This window comes from Anomaloglossus baeobatrachus, chromosome 5, assembly GCF_048569485.1.
Source record: "Anomaloglossus baeobatrachus isolate aAnoBae1 chromosome 5, aAnoBae1.hap1, whole genome shotgun sequence".
NCBI classification, from domain to species: domain Eukaryota; kingdom Metazoa; phylum Chordata; class Amphibia; order Anura; family Aromobatidae; genus Anomaloglossus; species Anomaloglossus baeobatrachus.
Window position 1 is genome coordinate 354529117 of NC_134357.1, and position 22690 is coordinate 354551806.

At 44.1% G+C, this 22690-nt stretch overlaps 1 protein-coding gene across 1 annotated transcript in view; it reads right to left on the reverse strand.

The window, feature by feature from the left end:
* The window catches only part of SNTA1 (syntrophin alpha 1), a 97807-nt gene extending 86709 nt beyond the window's left edge, over positions 1-11098 (reverse strand). Inside the window, exon 1 of the mRNA XM_075349924.1 lies at positions 10782-11098. Coding sequence (XP_075206039.1) covers positions 10782-11037 — 256 coding nt within the window. The 5' untranslated portion in view covers positions 11038-11098. The remainder of the gene's footprint in view (positions 1-10781) is intronic.
* Between the last annotated feature and the right edge of the window lie 11592 nt (positions 11099-22690).

Here is a 22690-nt window from a genome sequence, read left to right on the forward strand (position 1 = left end):
TAATCCACACTCGGTGAGCATACCTTTATCTATGATTTATACTCCGCATTTTCTCCCTGACTGGTCGCCCTATCAAAAGTAACATATGTTTTAATTTTTTTTCTTTAATAAATTAAGAGTACACATGAAAAATAGAAACTTTGTAATATATCTTATTAGAGAAATCTGCTTCATCTCCTCTCTAAATAGTAAATGACGCCTTCAGTTCTGTCAGAAGATCCGCACGTTCAGTCCAATGGATATACTTTTCTATTATTAGATTAATGTATTCTTTATTGCTATTATTAATTTATGTTTGTGACTCTAATTTTCATTGTTTTATCAGATGCATTCACCACTACGATAAGTAGAATCTAGCCTGGAACAATCTGGCTGGTATCTCTCCAGAGCTGTGGTGACTTTTTCCTGTCTTGAAGTGATCATATATTATAGATGCCACAGGCCCGGGAATACTTTGGTCCTGGGAGGGCCTGCTGCCCTCATATAGCATGCCTCAGAACCATTTAGAAGGACAGCGACAGACTTCAACTAAATTCGACATGCAAGAGTGTGTGCTATTTTGGGCACAGTAGGTCTCTGACAGGCTGAACGGAGATTGAGGGAAGCTCAGAGTGGTGGAGAATACAACTGGTATACACATGCCTGGGATTACTGCTTAAAGTTTCAAGGCAGACATGACATTAAAAATACTATGATGGATCGTCAATGATAAAATCTCACATTGCGATTGTGACAACCTCCCTTCTCAGTGATCACTATCTCCGACCTACAGTGTAAGAACACTCTGGAAAAAAAAAGCGTGAATGTGGTGACCACAACAGATAGATGATTGTCTTCTGCCTACGAGCAGGACTTAAGTGTGACCATTGTGTCCATTGTAATGGGACGTTCTTTTTAAATCTCTGGTTTTAAGTTTGTTTTAACCTTGTAACGGGACATTTTTGAGGCTCCATGCAAACATGTTAAGGTATGAAATGAACCAGGACATTTTAGGCCTCTTTTTGGCTCCAAGGACTAAGGTCTCAGTCAGACATTGGTAATGTTTCTTGTACATGGGCTGTTGTCTATCAGTGTTTTGAATCCAAGATTCATCTGTGTTTGGTCACTTTTTTCTATCAGTGTAAAGATGAATTGTGCAGCTTCTCATGTCCACTACCATGTTATTCATCGACAGCACACGGATAGCACACTGATGCCATTTTCATGGCCTTACATGGGTGATTTTGATCCATGAATGATCAAAAATGGACGTACTCCTGTGATTTTTTTTTTGTAGACTAGACAGTCCACAAAAAGTTATGGAAATGTGAACAGCACAGTGGACTATGTGTGACTGCCACCCTTGAATCCCCATGGAAAGTTGTAGGCGTATATAACATTTGGAGTCACACAGGGTGCATCACATCTCATTAGATAAAAGGGATCTGTCAAGTCAAAAAATGCTATTAAACTGCAGATATGTGTTAAGCCATGAGTGCCGACGCTCCCCTAAGCTCACCTCCTCTGTCCTCACTGCCCATGTCCGGCCCCGTGGTCCCCAGGTCCCTCCTGTTCACCTGTCGGTGCCCCCGCTCTCTGTGTGCCAGGGTAGCCGACGTTTGACTGCTGTCCTCGCCTGCTCCACGCTCCCTGGCCTGTCCTGTCCTCTGGCTCCCGAGGCCTGCACATGTAGGGCTCTAAGAAGCGCATATAGGGCGTGGCCACGCCTCTCTTCCTTTTGTTAAAGGGCCTGAAGGACTTCATCTGGAACTGCCTTACGGCCCCCGCTGTGCTTAACAGTCTATATAAGGCATCCTCCCCCATTGGGAGGTGCCTGTTCAATGTGTCCCCGTACCTACTCTGACTATGCTAGTTGTCAGGTCTTCATACTATACCCACAGTACGTATTGGTCTGTGACTCTATCTCTGTTTCATCTAGCGTTGCCCGTTTACCCGCCTGTGACCATCCTGTGTTCTTCTTTCCCTAAAAACTCCTACCGCATGCCTGTGACTACCAGTACCAGCCTGTTCCGGATGGCACTAGCCTCTGCCTCATCTGTTCCAGTTCCTGGTCTTCATCCTGTGGTGCTAGCTGCCGAGGTATCGGGATTTCCCAGGGCTGCCTGGCGGTCACTTATACGCGTGTGTACCTGATACCACCTCAGGTGGGTGTAGTGAAGACTCAGTGGCAGCTCAGGTCCACTCCTCCGGATCAGTGAACAGTACCTTGGACCAGTGTAAACAAGATCCTCCTCATCTGGTTATCCGGGCGTAACAATATGGGGTTAATCGCCAGGATAATAGTGTTCTACAACAGCCTGATCGCCGTAATTACAGCTCGGCCCGGCTGTAACCACACCTCGACAGTGACTGACAGACGGCTTACTACTGATGCAGTTCTCAGCCAGCTGTCAGTCAGTGCCAGGGCATGTTTACAGCTGTCAGGCTGGGGGCACGCAATAGTATAAAAATGTTATCCCATTCTCATCTAGAAAAGTGGGACAATTTTTTTTGCACTTGTCATCCTTGTACTGTACATATCCAATTTTTTACTCAGCATCTATTAATCTTTAACAGGACCATATACAGATTCCTATGTTACAGAATTGCAGTGTATCTGTAAAAATGGAATGCTATCTTGTAGCTCCATATGGCATCCAATTTTTTTTCACGCCCATAGACTTGTATGGGTGAGCCTCATTCAATTTCTCAGTCAAATCACAGCATGCTGCAATTTTTTTCTCACACCAAATCGGTATGAGAAGAAAAACAGTCATCAGCACTGCTGTTGAATAACATTGGTCAGAGTGCAATACCTTTTTCTATCAGTTTCCACTCATCTGATTTGTAAGGTGAACCAAATGAGCCCAAAAACTGAGGCTGTCCGGAGGAATAAAGTTCATTTCCTCCAGGCAGCTGAGCTTTCAGTGCAGCGGCCGAGTAGTTTTAGAACATCATTAGGTCCCTGCCCATTCATTTAGGTGTATTTGATTTCAATGTCCCAAGAATTGTACCTTGATGATGTCACTACAGTGTCATGATGTCACTGCCTATCCAGGGCTAATGGCAGTACAGGAAAGGCTGCTCTGGTTGGAACTAGGTCAGATGATTAGAAGTTTCAACTCTTTTTGGCCTCGATACTAAACATCCGTGCAGCTTAGTGCTATGTGTCCATCTTTTTTGATACTACCAGCTGAATATATTTAAGGGGAAGATACGACTTTTCTATATTTCAGTATAAAGGTGTCATTTTCTCAGTTTCTGGGTTGTAATCATTACAATTACATATTCTACAAAAAAGTAACCATTCAACTATTTTCTCATCTGAGAAACGCTACAAACATTTATAGACCGTCAGAAAGTGACATTTGCTATTTTTTTGCAATTTGCGTTTAAGCGTTGCCTGGGTTATGTAAAATTTGTTTTTAGTTTAATATTTCACTTTCGGCTAATATCAGTTGCTTGTCATTTCTCCTGCTGCTGACAACGGCCAATACTTGACTAATCACTAATTGCCGGAGCATAAGCTCTTTCATGCTTCTGTCTGGGTCTCAAGCAACTCACAGACGGAATTGATTCTGTGATGTGTTAAGGCAATATCATGATATTGGATGCTCAGAAAAAGAAGATGCAGTCCTCGACAAACTATACAGTGAATAGCAGGTTGGATTACAGGGGTTGTCTCATTTTGAGACCACCTCTGGATTTAAATGGGAGAACCCCAAACTAGCAGCACTTCCCACTCTCTGAGATACAATCCATCTATATTATCCAAGTGCGGTCCGATTATTTTCACGGAATGGCCGAGTGCCATCAGATTCTCGGACACACATTGAGCATATTTCAATTATTTTCTTCGGACCACTCGGTCCCAGGAAAAGATTGGACATGTGCACTGCCACACTCAATAACATTTTTGATGGATACCTCTCGGACTGAAAATAAGGTAGTCTTGTTGAGTACCATTTAGGTAACATTACCATCCGGCACAACTCAGGCACCATCACTGTAGTTTGGGTCCGATACAGGAGAACAGACAAAGCAAATGAGTCACTTGTCAGTCAAAACCTTTCCATTATCGTGTCTAAAAATGATCCCTAAATAGAAAGATTTTTTTTTACAATGTGATAAGGTGCCTGGGAAGACCTAGAAAGATAATAAACAGTATTTAGGAGGAGCCAGCCCATTCATAAAATCTTCAATACCACCCCAATGTGTAAAGACTTCCCTGGATTTCGGTTAAAAATACTGATGCAAAATACTGCCCAAAATGCTGCTGTGTAAAAAACATAAGGAAATGACATTCATAAGAGGTACTGCTCATGGCACCAAGGCCAGACTGTGCGCTATCTATATAGATTTTCTCTTTCTACATGATAAGGGAAACTACATTGGGAAAAGTGATACACTGTCTATGGGGTAAAGTCACAATCATCCCTAAGATTTTCTCCACATCAACTTGATGTGACTCACTTGCATGAAATCCATTTTTATTGGTTGTATGGTGCACCCTTGGTGTAGCCAAATGGTTCCACGCACCTTCCCAACTCCTTGTTATATTTCAAGCAATGACACCTCCTTCCTTGATTGACAGCGCTGGCTCCTGTGAAGATGCACTGAGCTCCTTTGTAACGCCCTAACGACATCTCCCCGCTGTTCTGCCCCCCTCCCCCTGGCAGGGATGTCAGTTCTCTCACCTGCCCGTCCATCCTGGGGTAGCTGCCCAGTCCTTGGTTCATGATGCTAAGGTCTGCACACATCAAACGGGCGCCCCTATTCTTAAGAGCCCAGTGCTCCCTGACCCAGAAGTGTCTATCAGGTCTGCAGTGAGGTTTCACCTTCCCCTTGAGGTAGGTACCTGGGCAACAAATTCCTACATTGCTAGTTCTCATTGTGCTGCTGTCATTGTACTGTCTTCTGCTGCTGACTCGTATCTGTGTTTCAGTGTTCTGCTACCTGCTGCTGCTACAACTATCCATGCCGGCTGGCCACCATGATCGATGCCTGCCATTGCAAGTATCCACACCAGCCACCTACCACGATACCCGCTGCTGCGGGTATGCTCATTGGCTGTTGCTACTGCCTACTGCATCTGTGACGTCCCTGGACTATCAGGTCGTCACAGGGTGCTGCACGCTATTTTACCTTAGTACAGTATTCAAATCCCTCATGGTTCTGGGTCCCCATCTTACAGTGCTGCCTCCAACAGCAAATCAAATCCTATGAACACCCTGCACCACACCCACCAGACACACCAGTGGGCGGCTTGAGCGGAATAGGGTCGCCCACCTAGGGATCAGGAAGGGAGGGTCGACTCAGGAGAGTGTCAGTGAAGTGAAGTGAAGTCGGTGAAGTGAAGTGGAGGAAGGAGGGAGCGGTGGCTCCTAAGAGTAGCTGTCAAGGTTAAACCACAAATGGTAATAGAAGGAAGGAATCCAGTAATCAACAAACCATGAAATAAATTCCCATTTAAAATAACCATTTTTATTAGTTAACTCACTAAAATAACTGTCAGTGCAGTCACATAAAATAGCCACTAAAAGGTGGATGGATAGGTGAGGGGGACAAGTGCACCAAATATCGATATTGGAGATATTGGTTGGGGGTGGGGGTAGACTAATGCTAACCCTATGATTTCCCCCTACCTACCAGCGGAGTGTAAACACCCTAACACTCGGTGCCCCCGCTCCTCGGCGGCTGTCTCTTACTGACCCTCCAATCCACAATACACTACCACCATCACCATAAAACGTGTACGTGACATGTGCAGGTCATTTGGTTGTCGGGTAACTACTCTCTATGGTCAATAAGAATCATTCAAAGTAGATTACACCAACTATATAGTTCAGGTACAATAACTCCCTTTAGGACAGAATAATAGTTTTATATCCCATGAATCATGCTAATGTACGTATACTCAGAGTCCTATAATACCTCAATGCCTGCACAAATATATAGAATTATAGTACTTATCCATCCAACGCGTTTCTCCCTCAGGGTATATGGGGGTTCATCAGTCAGAGTCCTATCTCATTGATGGTGTCAGGGATAATGATATCCCTTACACCATCAATGAGATAGGACTCTGACTGTACGGTACTGTGTGACGCCACCAGTCACAACAACAAACAGGATTTCCACTGTATGACCGGCCTTGTGGACTTAAGATTTGAACATCTCCTGATGAACCCCCAGATACCCTGAGGGAGAAACGCGTTAGCACCGAGTGTTAGGGTGTTTACACTCCGCTGGTAGGTAAGGGGAAATCATAGGGTTAGCATTAGTCTACCCCCACCCCCAACCAATATCTCCAATATCGATATTGGGCGCACTTGTCTACTCACCTATCCATCCACCTTTTAGTGGCTATTTTATGTGACTGCACTGACAGTTATTTTAGTGAGTTGACTAATAAAAATTGTTATTTTAAATGGGAATTTATTTCATAGTTTGTTAGCTGTCTAGGTTGCAGGCGGTGTCTGGGCCTAGAGGAGTTGGACACCCGGTCGCAGGGAATTGAGGCCAGGTGCCTAGGACCTGTCAAGAGGATGTTCAGCAGCCTGGTCCTATCTCCAGTCTGGGACCGAAGGCACGGTGGGGTACACGGACCCTAGGTTGGGGAGAAGCTTCAGGCAACCCGGCAATTAACCTGCAGAGAGCGGCGCCTTTATGGACTGTTCCCACTAGCTCCAGAATCGGGGCGCTAGCGCAACAAGGGGGATAGGGCCTTCTACATACGCAGCCCACAAGATCCCAAGCATGAGCCCTGAGAGCAGGCTCCCACACTTAGTCCCACACTTAGTCACAGTGGTGAGCGGGGCCCGGCAAGTTCCAAACTACCGGGCCACTTCAGTAAATCTCAACTTTGTGCTAGGATGCAGGTCACAGATCACCAGGCAGCACTGCAGGGTCAGGACTCGGACGAGCTCCCCGAGAGAGGCAGCGACACCTAGAGACTTGGTTTACCCGGTTGTCAGCGTCTGCTTATTGACTGAGTGAGTACATGAGTGATATGCCCGTCATGGCACCCAGTAGCTCCATCCAGAGCCCCGGGGTATACCCCTACCCGTGGAGGGTAATAACACCTTGCTGCCCCAATTCATCATCCCGGGTACTCCCAACCACGGCAGCGGCGGTACTCCCACTTACTGCACACCACGGGTGGCGTCACGAACTATCATCCCCCTGTAAATATCCCCTTTCACTTTAGATTGTGGCCCAGGGCCCCCGGGTCCGGAGACCCTTGGACCACTAACGGACATTGCCCACGGATCTGATCGGTTTGATCCGCTGCTTGAGGAGCACACATTCATCCATCCTTCCGTCGATACCGGTCGGAATCCACGACACAGGCCGCTACTACTGTTGCTATTACAAAGGACTGTATTGTATCCGTGGCGCCAGCTGCCGAGGTACCGCAGATCCACTTGGCCTGCCCTCTGCCAGCTGCTTACTAGCGTGAGTACCTGCTGTCACCTCCAGTGACAGTACTGAAGGCTCGGTTGCCAGTCCAGTTTGCTCCTCCAGGCAAGCAATCGGTACTTTTGGTCCAGTGATACCGTGCTCATCCCACGAGTATAATATCCTTGACCACACGCCAGGTGTAACGACCATGTCATTTGCATATTTGCTCTGTATCACTCATTTTTTTCACAGGTTTTAATCCAACAGAAAAAAAGACATGTTTTATTGGACTCTGTGATCATAGGTGATTTCAAGTGTTTTGTTGCTTACATTCATCTATTCCATATGAACATGTATACAGACCTGATATACTGTATATCGGTGGTGTGTAAATTTCAACATTTCGAAAACTGTGAACACACCCTAATACACTAAAGAAAACGGCTTTCTGTTGGCACACCGAGGCTTTCTGTGTGACCACCTGAATACTATTCATGCCGCTGGGTGCACATGGCCTAATTTTGGGCTTTTACAATACTAGTGACAGCAGCAGCTGTAGACACAAGCCTGGTTAGCAGAACTTTATGACATTAAAATCTAATATATTCTTGCCTTCCACGAATGCAGAAGTAATTACATCATAGCACTACTCAATGCTTTAGAGATTAACCCTTAAATTGCAATGTAACAAAAAGCCAGACAGAAGGTCTCAGAGGAGAAAAGGGTTAAATTGAAGTTTCCGATTAGCGCCCGCCGCTGGAGTATTCAGAACATGCTGGCCTCTTAAAATAATGCTATCACAGGGGTACCCTCAAGGATACAGCATGCCAAGTAATGGAGGAGAAGGAGGGAGGGGAGGGGAGAGCTGCTGAACATGAGATGAGCGACTAGTTTTTTAGTGGTCAATGTGCCACACCTCCCAGGATACCCAATATCTTAGTGTGGGAAGTCCCCGAACCAACCAGAAAGACTGAGCTGTTCTGATGCCTCGTCTCATGCCCCCTGTGACTTTTACATGTTCGGCAACTGCAGTTATGAAAGTCACCACTCTACCCATTGTCCACGAACGAGCAGTACTGGGATTGTGGCTGCCACAGCTGCCAGTGAATACCCTTACTTGTCAATCTGTCATCATCACCTTGAGTTGTTTAAGTGTCTGAGCCAATCAAGTTATATCAAAGTTCAGATCGCCCCCCCTCCACTCCAACAACAGCACTAGATTTATGAAGAAACATTCCCTTTCTCCACCCTTCCCTCTGGGAGGCCTGATAAGAGCAGCCTTGTGATAGTGACTGGGCAGGAATGTGCTCCTAATGGGCTACTCTTTATTTATTTATAGCATATGCCCCTGTGGAATACCTTACTCCATAGGCTGGGCATACATGGCACAGCATTTCAGGCTGACATGTAATCCCTGACATGAACTGAGAGTTATTGATCGGCTTCGAACATTTAATCTCCTTACGATTTTAGACTGTATCTATCTGTCTTGTAGAAAATGAAAGATGGTTAGCCGTGTCACTGGAGCACCAACATGGCAAGGATCTTGCTCACCAGCTAGAAGGACCTCCACGTTGTACTGTGGTTGGTTTCATCCCATGGGTTAAAGGGGTTGTTCAACATCGACAACCCCTTTATTTTTATATTCTTGGGATCTGTAAAACAAGTAGAGTGTGGGTCCAACTCATATGATCCCGATAGATGGTAGTAGAATGACCCAAAATCCTTGCTGGTGGACAATGAGCAGGAGGAACATTCAGAGTGCCCCTTTATATAGTGATTTCTAATTAGAAATATTAGGGGTATGTATATATATATATATATATATATACATACTAATACAGCTAATTTTTCATTGATTTACAATTGGATTTAGCTTTAGAGTGAGTCCACATCTTTCAGTTTCGTTGCTGTCCTGGTGTACAGTAGAGAAATCTCAGTCTATGGCAGGACCATTGCAAGTGGTCTTATACTACATGTCACTGTGAAGTGTGGTCTCTTAAGGCACCCATACCTAATAAACTGAAGTCATCCGAACATGTCAATATTGGCGGGATCAGCTGATAGTCTAATGTGTATGGGGTCCTCAACTCTCCCTAGACAGATGATGTCGGGAGAATAGAAAGATCGGCACATTGGAATTCTATCACCCAATCCTTTTTTCAGTGGGGAATAAGCTGCTGCCAAGAGCATATTGGCAGCGGTTCTTTCACAGAGTTCACAGGAGCTCTCACCTGTGGGAGGTCATAGAAGATAGCTGTCAACCAACAATTGTCAACAGTAACCAACGTGTATGGGGGCTTTTAGGTACACCAAAGGCCCCTTTACACACTGCAACATCACTAGCGATATCGCTGTAACGTCACCGGTTTTGTGACGTAATAGCGACCTCCCCAGCGACATTGCAGTGTGTGACACGCATCATCAACCTGGCCCCTGCTGTGAAGTTGCTGATCGCTACAAGTCGTTCAGGACCATTCTTTGGTCCTTTATTTCCCGCTGCGCAGCATGTATCGGTGTGTTTGACACCATTACAAGACATCGTTAGCGACCCAGCCCATAGGCGTGCTAGCGTTCCCTTTCCAGTGAGGTCATTCTGGGTCCATATCGCTGCTGCGTCGTTGGCCAGATCTGCCTGTTTGACAGCTCACCAGTGACTGTTAGAGACTTTCCAGCGATCCCGTCCAGGTCGAGATTACTGGTGGGATCGCTAGAAAGTCTCAGTGTGTACAGGGGCCTTTACTTAGAAGTCAACCAGTTACGTATCTGCTGTGATTAACATAACAGAACTGACTGGCCAGGTTTGTGATCCACACTAAATCAGTGTTTATATTGACGCTTTAATCTTTTTAGGATTCTTCTCTTGATTTGGTGAACATCACATCTTTGTTCATTTATACACACGTAGAGCACCAATATTTTCGGCTTTAGTCCCGTGTGTTATATTAGTGCTTGTGTGCTCACGTCGTCTCACTTCCATAAAATGTCTGGGCTCTAAAGTTAAGTCTAATAAAAGTCTGGATCTCTTGGAACGCTAGCTGTCATATTACTGGGCTGAGGGTAAGCTTGGAGATTTTGGATCAGTGTTCATTATCACCATCCTAAACTATATACAGTATATCTACAGGGATTATATATTCCAATGAAGGAAAACATCGCCCAATATTACTTTTTCTTCTGCGATCACCTCCCATATAATAATGAAACAGAGTGATTTTTTTTATCATGTTGTTTGTATATAGTTTTGTATATTTCGGATTTTTAGGATATATTGTAACACACGTGTATTGCATTTTATCCAGGAGAAATGTCGCCATAAATAATCAGAATTAGATAAAGACTTGGACAAGACAGTTTATAACTATAGCCCAGACATGCAAGTGACAGACCGCACTTACCCTTAATGCTGACGCCCAATCCCCCCGCGTCCTGCTTGACCACCCTCACTGTCCTGCGCTGGTTGATAACTGACTCTGGGACACCCCCTGTGGATTCGCCCCCATTCACTGCTCTCTCTTCTGGGGCCCCAGGCTCTGGTTCTGGAGTGAAGCTTAGAGTTTCTTCCCCAAGCAAAAGAAGTATCCTAAGCCAGCGTTCTCCAGGACTTCTGAGCTCCAGCAGCCCACTCCTGTGAGCCCTGGCAGGGGAGGCCATGGTCACTATGCCTGGAGAGGACTGCTGGAAGAAGAGAAGCAGGAGGGAAACCTCTCTGGCTTGGGAGGGTGAAGGGAGGGCAGACAGGAGGAAGACCTCCCTGGGCTGGTGTTACACATTACAGGAACCGCCCTGTTATCCTCCCATACCCAAATACTGCCACCCACACCCACACACTGACACTGCCGGAGCTGACTTCTGATTCAGCCACTTTCTCATTCACTCAGTTTCAGATTCTGAAGAATGAAGCTAATAAAAAGTTGATGACTTGCCGGAAGAAAACATTTCAGGCTTCAGAGGGCGCAAAATGTCTATATTTTCAATGGGATACTATTTTTAAGCTTTATTCACATATTAGTATTTTTGATCAGTATTTCATCAGTATTTTTAAGTCAAAACCAGGAGTGTCTCCAAAACACAGAACAGATGTCAAGCTTTCAATCATAGTTTTTTTCTGTAAGTTTACTCCTGGCTTTGGCATACAACTATTAATGAAAAATACTGCATGAATACTGATGTGTGAATAAGCCCTTAGACTACTAATTTTATAAGACGCGTGCTGCATAGAATTAAAGAGGTTGTGCACTACTTTGACATTGATGGTCTATCCTTAGAAATGGACCCCGGCCGATCAGATATTGATGACCTATCCTAAGAAGGCCTCATTCAGACATACTTTTTTTTCATGTTTGTGCTTCATTCATATTTTTTCACGGCTAGAACATGTACCCATTATAATCTTTGGAGTGATTCCATGCTCGTGTCTTCTTTCAAAACATGCATCCTCACAAAAATCACATAGACGTGTCCATCTATGGATCTGTGACAACCACAGTCAACACACAGATCCATCTACACTGGAGACCAAAATTAGAGAACAATGTATGATCACTTGCTTTTTTCAGAAATAATGTATTCTACATTGATCAACATTTGAAGGGGTTTTTTTTGTAAGGGATACATCATGCCACTAAAACAGTGTTTTACAAAATATCCAAAGTTTATCAACATAAAACCTTTATTTTTCCCAAACTGTGATGATCATAATTAGAAAACAACAATGAATGTAGCACAGAGAAAGATTACAACTACATTTTGTGAAGGTAACAATAATCACCAATCAGTAGGAAGTGTACAGGCCTTTTCTTTGAATGTCTTCAGCACATCTGCGGCCACAGGACATCACTAGTCTCTCACACTGCTCTGGTGTGATTTTGGTCCACTCTTCTTCCAGTCTCTTCCACAGTTCTTTGACTGTTGTGAGTTTCTTGGCCATAACTTTGTCACCAAAGATTTTTCCAGAGGTTTTCTATTAGGTTGAGAACATGACTCTGGGCTGGCCATTTCATTGTTTCAATGTTTTCTGTTTTAAGGAACTGCTTTACCTCTTTTGCTGTGTGACAGGGAACATTGTCCTGCATTAAAATTGCTGGCGGATTGAGTGATGAACATAAGTAAGGAACCATGTGTTGTTGAAGAAGGTTCTGATACACACTTGCATTCACTCTGCCATGTAGCTGTATGAGAGGTCCAACTCTTGCTGCAGAAAACATTCCCCAAACCATGACACTTCCTCCACCACCTTTCACTGACTTTGTAAAATACTTTAGGTTCAGTCTTTCCCAAGTTTCACGATGAACATAATGTGTCCCATCAGACCCAAATAAATTAAATTTGCTTTCATCACTAAAATGATTTGTGGATCACTTCTCCTCTGTCCACACAACATGCTCCTCGCCAAAGGTGAGTCTAGCCTTTTGATTCTTTCTGCTAATGAGAGGTTTGGTCACTAGAAAGTGTGCTTCCAGTCCAAATACTCTTAAACGTCGTGACACTGGATGATGAGACAGATCTTTACCCTGTTCAGTGCTGAACTGCTGAGCCTTCATCTGGACAACCTGCTGTCAGAGGGTTTCAGTCACTTTGGAACAGCACACCATTTTTGTAAAGTCAGTGCAAACTGGAGAGTTAGGCTATAGAGTTTGTCAAATAATTAAGAAAATTAGCACCAGGTGCCAGATTAACACCAATAACTTTCAGGTATCTGAAAGTGTTCTCTAATTTTGATCCATATTCTTTTTCATTTATCGCAATTACATTTTTATTATGTGCTTTGGAATAAATTCAATTTATAAAATAAGCTTAAAATACTGCTAGTTTACTCATGTCAGGATATGATCATATAGGACTATACAATGACCCTAATAATTAGGAAATTATGTGTTGTTCTCTAATTTTGATCTCCAGTGTATGTGCAATCTGTGTCCTGTCCATTTTTAACATTGCAATAAGAAGAAGCTCAGCCATTTTTTGTTTTTCCTTTTTTTGCTTTTGCATACGAATAAGTCACTGATGAAACACTGGTAATAAAAACACTGATGAAAATCTGATCAAAACACTGGTGAAAATAGGTCTGTTTTTGCACGAACAAGGTCTAAAGGCCGCTTTACACGCTGCGACATCGCTAGCCGATGCTAGCAATGTCGAGGGTGATAGCACCCGCCCCCATCGTACGGCCGATATGTGGTGATCGCTGCTGTAGCGAACATTATCGCTACGGCAGCATCACACGCACATACCTGCTCTGCGACGTTGCTATGACCGGCGAACCGTCTCCTTTCTAAGGGGGCGGTTCGTTTAGCGTCACAGCGAAGTCACTAAGCGGCCGCCCAATCAAAGCGGAGGGGCGTAGATGAGCGGGACAAACATCCCGCCCACCTCCTTCCTTCCTCATTGCTGGCGGGACGCAGGTAAGGAGAGGTTTCTCGTTTCTGTGGTGTCACACGTAGCGATGTGTGCTGCCACAGGAACGACGAACAACATCGTTACTGCAGCAGCAACGATATTTGGGAAGAGGGGGGCATGTCACTGATTAGCGATTTTGCACGTTTTTGCAACGATTCAAAATTGCTCATAGGTGTCACACGCAACGACATCGCTAACGCGGCCGGATGTGTGTCACAAATGCCGTGACCCCCAACGGGATCGCTTTAGCGATCTCGTAGCGTGTAAAGCCACCTTTAATAATAAGTTAATTAACTTTGGGCTACTAATTACCAAGTATACAGCATCAAACTGTGAATAGAAATCAGTTAAAAAAGTGATTCCAAGCATTAACATAGCATGAAAGTCTAAAGAAAAGATATTTTTACCAGCATGAATATGTAACTGGTGTTTTGAAAGGGTTAAATGACCTTGGTCCACTGACTTCTCGCTATACATAGACTGGAAGGAGAACCCTGCACAGAATATTGATGAATCCAGCAGGGCCTAAGAGGCTCAGAGTGAAACTGGCATCAAAGCGAGCAATGAGGTCATTTCATTCCAAGACCATGTGCACACTGAGTATTCGGTGAGGTTTTTACGTTAGTATTTATAAGCCAAAACCAGTGGGTGATAAATACAGGCATGGGTGGGATTCAGCCTGTTCTATCCGATTCGGTAGAACCGGTTGTTAAAATAACAGCCGGTTCACCACACCGGCAAAAATCGGCATCCGCGACCCAGTTCCCTTTAAGATGCCGAAACAAATGAATCCCCGTACCTCCGTGCACACCACACTTCTGGGTTCAGTGAAGCCAGTGCTCTCTGACCCGGCGTCCGGTGTCGTGATGGCGCTGCAGAGGTCACGGCAGCGTGGTGAAATTACCTCACTACACTGCCGCCTGTTAGCATCAGTATGCAGAGTGCCATGGAGAATGACGGAGGAGAGGCCGCCGGCACTTGGAGCAGGTAAGTACTCTGTGAGCCGAAGATGAGACACTACAGGGCAGAGCAAGCCACATGGGGTGGGAGCCTGCAGGGGAGATGAGGCCACATGGGGTGGGAGCCTGCAGGAGAGAGGAGGCTACATGGGGTGGGAGCCTGCAGGGAAGAGGAGGCCACATGGGTTGGGAGCCTGCAGGGGAGAAGAGACCACATGGGGTGGGAGCCTGCAGGGGAGAGGAGGCCACATGGGGTGGGAGCCTGCAGGAGAGAGGAGGCCACATGGGGTGGGAGCCTGCAGGAGAGAGGAGGCCACATGGGGTGGGAGCCTGCAGGAGAGAGGAGGCCACATGGGGTGGGAGCCTGCAGGGGAGAGGAGGCCACATGGGGTGGGAGCCTGCAGGGGAGTGGAGGCCGCATGGTGTGGGAGCCTGCAGGGGAGTGGAGGCCGCATGGGGTGGGAGCCTGCAGGGGTGTGGAGGCCGCATGAGGTGGGAGCCTGCAGGGGAGTGGAGGCCACATGGGGTGGGAGCCTGCAGGGGAGAGGAGGCCACATGGGGTGGGAGCCTGCAGGGGAGTGGAAGCCACAAAGGGCGGGAGCCTGCACAGGAGTGGGGGCCACATGGGGTGGGAGTTGCAGGGGAGTGGAGGCCACATGGGGTGGGAGCCTGCAGGGGAGTGGAGGTCGCATGGGGTGAGAGCCTGCAGGGGTGTGGAGGCCGCATGGGGTGGGAGCCTGCAGGGGAGTGGAGGCCGCATGGGGTGGGAGCCTGCAGGGGTGTGGAGGCCGCATGAGGTGGGAGCCTGCAGGGGAGTGGAGGCCGCATGGGGTGGGAGACTGCAGGGGAGTGGAGGCAGGGTGGAAGTCTGCAGGGGAGTGGAGGCCGCATGGGGTGGGAGCCTGCAGGGGAGTGGAGGCCGCATGGAATCTGAGCCTGCAGGGGAGTGGAGGCCGCATGGAATCTGCATGGGAGCCTGCAGGGGAGTGGAGGCCGCATGGAATCTGCATGGGAAAAGAGGTCACATGGGATGGGATCTGTATGGGATGGGATCTGTATGGGAAAGGCTGTCCGTTCCAATTTGAGGAGGGTTCTTTTAGTAATAATTTTCAAACATTGTAGAAAAAGTTTCATACAATATGCCAAGTAAATAAGTAACTGAAACAACTGGTACTTGATAGGAAAGTGAAGGTATAGGAAGAGTAAGAAGCAGCACAGCGGGAGCCGAGTGTCATGTGAGTGTCACTGCGACTGAGGTTCAATCGTGTGATCGGACCACAGCTGCGGGGGGCTGTCCGGCACTGAGGAGGGGAGGGAGGGATTTATCTCCCTCTCTCCTCCGATGCTGGCTCTTGCCATTCTCACACTGCACTCGCGGTATACCAGTGTACTGCGAGTGCAGTGTGATTTTCCTCTCGCCCCATAGACTTGAATGGGTGCGAGAGAAACAAGGAACGCATTACAGTCGCAGCATGCTGCGATCGTTTTCTCGGTCTGATTAGGGCTGAGAAAATAATCACTCATGGGAGCTGGCACACAGGCTAATATTGGTCCGAGTGGAATGCGATGTTTTATCGCATTCCACTCGCTCCGATTTTCATGCCGTGTGTCTTAGGCCTCATTGTCCCACTCCTGGTTTGGTCTACAAATACTGAGGTAAAAATGTCACCAAATATTGAAGATGTACATGGGGCCTAATAGAATAAGTTATTTTATAAAAGGGTTAAATAGCTATTCTTACTGGGATATGGGGGAACTCTAGCTGTGGTAAAATTCAAAGAGAGCAATGTGGGGCTCATTGTTTTCAGAAGAACTTTGGATTTCACTTTCTATGGGGGAACAGTAGCCATTAATGGGAGAACTCTGACTAGCACCGTCGAGAGGGGGTCACTGTGATTGTAAACTGTCAATTGGAGGAGCTGCGGGTGGACACTGACGTCAACAACTCGTTTATAGGATAACTCTAGGGAGAAGAGGACTCTTCACTGTATCTGTATTTAAAGAGGAACTCCGGCTGTCACAGTATTTGTCATGCCAATGGGATTTTTTTCATCTATAACAATTTAAAGGGTTATTGCCATGACAACCTTTCACGGCCAAGATTGGATTAATTGCATCTAGGTCACAGGCATCGGAGGTAGAGGTACGGGAACAGCAAGGCTGAGTTACAGTATCTGCGTAGCTCCCATGGAAATAAATGGGAGTTACGGAAACTACATAACATGGTGAGTTGAGCCATTTTATGAACTGTTGAGTTGGTGTATAGGCATGAGAGAACCCGAACAGTAAAATTCCGGGTTAGTATCGGACACCGGGTCAGGGTCTCGACCTTGAACATGGACTTTAAAAAAAAAAGAAGTCAGTGTCTGAATTTGGATTTTGGATACTGTTAGTTTGCTAAAAAGGTTTGGTCAATAAGCTTTATTGCATGTGGAAGATGCCTGTACGCTGCTGTGAACAATAAAAAAAAAATTAGGAGGTGTCTTTTTGGTTGTTATGTTAGAATACTGCCCTCTGGCCCAGTTTCTGAAGGGAAGGATCATGCTCTGCTTTAATATGTCACTGCACATGTTGGCATTCATGGTTCCCTCAATGTACTGTGGCTCCCCAAAGCTAGCAGCATTCATGCATCCCCAAGCCATGATACTCCCACTACCAAGTTTGACTGTAGGCAAGATACATTTGTCTTTGTACTCCTCACCTAATTGCTGCCATACACATGCTTGACATCATCTGAATCAAATAAGTTTATCTATAGGCCCCGTTACACGCAACGACATCGCTAACGAGATGTCGCTGGGGTCACGGAATTCGTGACGCATATCCGGCCTCGTTGGCGACGTCGTTGTGTGTGACACCTACGAGCAACCACTAACGATTCCAAATACTGACCAAGTTGTTGATTGTTGACACGTCGTTCATTTTCAAAATATCGTTGCTCGTTCTGGACGCAGGTTGTTCGTCGTTCCTGAGACAGCACACATCGCTACGTGTGAGACCCCAGGAACGACAAACAACAGCATGCCTGCGTCCTCTGGCAACGAGGTGCGAGTGACGTTTATGCGGCTGCTCTCCGCCCCTCCGCTTCTATTGGTGGCCCGCTGTGTGACGTCGCTGTGACGCCGCACGAACCTCCCCCTTAGAAAAGAGGTTGTTCGCCGGCCACAGCGACATCGTTAGGCAGGTAAATTCGTGTGACGCACACTACCGATATTGTTCGCCACGGGCAGCGATTTGCCCGTGACGCACAAACGACAGGGGCGAGTGCGATCGCTAGCGACATCACTAGCGATGTCGCAGCGTGTAAACTGGCCTTATGTCTCATCAGACCAAAGGACGTGGTTCCAGTAATCCATGTCCATAGCCTGTTTATCTTCAGCAAACTGTTTGTGTGCTTTCTTGTGTATCATCTTTAGAAGAGGCTTCCTTCTGGGACGACAGCCATGCAGACCAATTTGATGCAGTGTGCGGCTTGTGGTCTGAGCACTGACAGGCTAACCCTCAACCCTTTAACCTCTGCATCAATGCTGGCAGCACTCATACATCTATTTTGAAAAGACAACCTCTGGATATGACGCTGAGCACGTGCACTCAACAGCTTTGGTTGACCATGGTGAGGCCTGTTCTTAGTGGAATTTGTCTTATAAAACTGCTGTATTAGTCTAGGCCACCATGCTGCAGCTCAGGTTTAGGGTGTTAGCGATCTTATAGAGCAACAATTCTTTTTTTCAGATCCTCAGAGATTTCTTTGCCATAAGGTGCCATGTTGAACTTTCAGTGACCATTACGAGAGGGTGTGCTAGCAATAACACCAAATTTAATATACCTGCTCAACATTCACACCTGAGAACTTGTAACACTAATAAGTCACATGACACCGGGGAGGAAGATTGGTAATTGGGTATGATCCCTCCCTCTTGAAACTAGGCCATAGGGCAGTATTCCAACTTGATAATGACCTCAAACAATGCTCCATGACAGCCACTGCCTTGCTAAAGTAACTGAGGGTAAAGGGGCTGGACTGGCCAACCATGTCTCCAGACCTAAACCCTATTAAACATCTGTGGGGAATCCTCAAATGGAACATTCACCAGTTCCGTGATGTTGTCATGGAGGATGGAAGAGGATTCCAGTAGCAACATGTGAAACTCTAGTGAATTTCATGCCCAAGAGAGTTAGAGTGCTTGAAAATAATCACGGCCACACAAAATATTGATATTTTGGGCACAATTTGCCAATTTTTACTTAGGGGTATACTCACTGTTGTTGCCAGTGGTTTAGACATTATTGGCTGCGTGTTGAGTTATTTAGAAGGCACACCAAATTTACACTATACAAGCTACACACTGACTACTGTACACCCTAGTACTGCGGATCTTGATTAGCTGCACCTGGCTAGCTTTGACTAAGAACCAGGGTATGTCTTCACCTGGGTCTCTCAGTCTGCTGGAGATGTTGTGCAGATTGAATTGGGCTGGAAGCTGCAATCTGTTCAGTGTGAGCTGTGCATGGAGTTGAATATTTTAGTTTGGTACTAGAAGTGGCCGGAGTTTAGGCGGAGGCCGGGTGATACTGAGACTGGTAAGACCATACCTCTTCTTTGTGTAAAGTTTGCTCTGGGAGAAAGGACTGTATATATCACCTTATTGTGTGTGGAAGGAAGAAAAGACGCCTGGTGTTGGCAGCCTCAGCCAGAAACTGAGAGGGTGGGGACTGTAATTTGTTATAGTGAGACTGCACTGACATATACGTGCCTGCTGAATGAACTGTTGATTTGCTATTATACCTTTGTGCCCAGAAGAGACTGTCTTGGTTTTTTAATACCTTGGAGTTTTATGAAAATAAAACTCCATGTGTGGACCAAACCGCACTGCTGTGTGAATGTTATCCACTGCCTATCTGAATCCCTATAATATATATATATATATATATATATATATATATATATATATATATATATATATATATAGGGATTCAGATAGGCAGTATATATATATATACTAAGACAGTGTAATAAGGGGCTGCACTATACTGTACCTAATAACAGTACACTATCAATTCGAGGCGCTATATATAATATATGAGTGAACACTATATAGTAAGGGCCTGTGGGATATATAATACGGGAGGATACTATATAATAATGGAGAGTAGTATATATAATATGAGAGGACATTATATAATAAGGGACTGTGGGATATATAATAAGAGAGGATACTATATAATAATGGAGAGCAGTATATATAATATGAGAGGACACTATATAATAAGGGACTGTGGGATATATAATAAGGGAGGATACTAAATAATAATGGAGAGCAGTATATATAATATGAGAGGACACTATATAATAAGGGACTGTGGGATATATAATAAGGGAGGATACTATATAATAATGGAGAGCAGTATATATAATATGAGAGGACACTATAATAAGGGACTGTGGGATATATAATAAGGGAGGATACTAAATAATAATGGAGAGCAGTATATATAATATGAGAGGACACTATATAATAAGGGACTGTGGGATATATAATAAGGGAGGATACTATATAATAATGGAGAGCAGTATATATAATATGAGAGGACACTATATAATAAGGGACTGTGGGATATATAATAAGGGAGGATACTATATAATAATGGAGAGCAGTATATATAATATGAGAGGACACTATATAATAAGGGACTGTGGGATATATAATAAGGGAGGATACTAAATAATAATGGAGAGCAGTATATATAATATGAGAGGACACTATATAATAAGGGACTGTGGGATATATAATAAGGGAGGATACTATATAATAATGGAGAGCAGTATATATAATATGAGAGGACACTATATAATAAGGGACTGTGGGATATATAATAAGGGAGGATACTATATAATAATGGAGAGCAGTATATATAATATGAGAGGACACTATATAATAAGGGACTGTGGGATATATAATAAGGGAGGATACTATATAATAATGGAGAGCAGTATATATAATATGAGAGGACACTATATAATAAGGGACTGTGGGATATATAATACGGGAGGATACTATATAATAATGGAGAGCAGTATATATAATATGAGAGGACACTATATAATAAGGGACTGTGGGATATATAATACGGGAGGATACTATATAATAATGGAGAGCAGTATATATAATATGAGAGGACACTATATAATAAGGGACTGTGGGATATATAATAAGGGAGGATACTAAATAATAATGGAGAGCAGTATATATAATATGAGAGGACACTATATAATAAGGGACTGTGGGATATATAATAAGGGAGGATACTATATAATAATGGAGAGCAGTATATATAATATGAGAGGACACTATATAATAAGGGACTGTGGGATATATAATATGGGAGGATACTATATAATAATGGAGAGCAGTATATATAATATGAGAGGACACTATATAATAAGGGACTGTGGGATATATAATACGGGAGGATACTATATAATAATGGAGAGCAGTATATATAATATGAGAGGACACTATATAATAAGGGACTGTGGGATATATAATACGGGAGGATACTATATAATAATGGAGAGCAGTATATATAATATGAGAGGACACTATAATAAGGGACTGTGGGATATATAATAAGGGAGGATACTAAATAATAATGGAGAGCAGTATATATAATATGAGAGGACACTATATAATAAGGGACTGTGGGATATATAATAAGGGAGGATACTATATAATAATGGAGAGCAGTATATATAATATGAGAGGACACTATATAATAAGGGACTGTGGGATATATAATACGGGAGGATACTATATAATAATGGAGAGCAGTATATATAATATGAGAGGACACTATATAATAAGGGACTGTGGGATATATAATACGGGAGGATACTATATAATAATGGAGAGCAGTATATATAATATGAGAGGACACTATATAATAAGGGACTGTGGGATATATAATACGGGAGGATACTATATAATAATGGAGAGCAGTATATATAATATGAGAGGACACTATATAATAAGGGACTGTGGGATATATAATAAGGGAGGATACTATATAATAATGGAGAGCAGTATATATAATATGAGAGGACACTATATAATAAGGGACTGTGGGATATATAATAAGGGAGGATACTAAATAATAATGGAGAGCAGTATATATAATATGAGAGGACACTATATAATAAGGGACTGTGGGATATATAATAAGGGAGGATGCTATATAATAATGGAGATCAGTATATATAATATGAGAGGACACTATATAATAAGGGACTGTGGGATATATAATAAGGGAGGATACTATATAATAATGGAGAGCAGTATATATAATATGAGAGGACACTATATAATAAGGGACTGTGGGATATATAATAAGGGAGGATATTACTGTATATAATAATGGAAAGCAGTATATATAATATGAGAGGACACTATATAATAAGGGACTGTGGGATATATAATAAGGGAGGATACTATATAATAATGGAGAGCAGTATATATAATATGAGAGGACACTATATGATGGATATCATTATACATAATAGCAAAGTACACAATATAACAATGGACAGCACTGTACAGAATAAATAATTACATACAGTAACCTACTGGTGACGTCTCATCTTTCCTTCATTTCTTCTCTATCTGGTCAGACCTTCATGTCTCCTGAATACATAATGTCTTATGCTGCAACCCTGAATACAAATATGCAACACACCATTAAACAGGACCTGTGGCAGGATTCCCCTTTATGAAATGCTGCATTCACAAGGCACATAGTATTGCATGTCCCCACAGTATCTTAGAAATACAGTTTGTGAATCAGGGCAAACTCAGACAGGCTTCCACTCTTCATTCATTATGTGAGGTGGTGTGATTTTTTCTATAGGCCATAATGAGGATGTGTTCTATCAACAAAAAAAAAATGCATAGCGC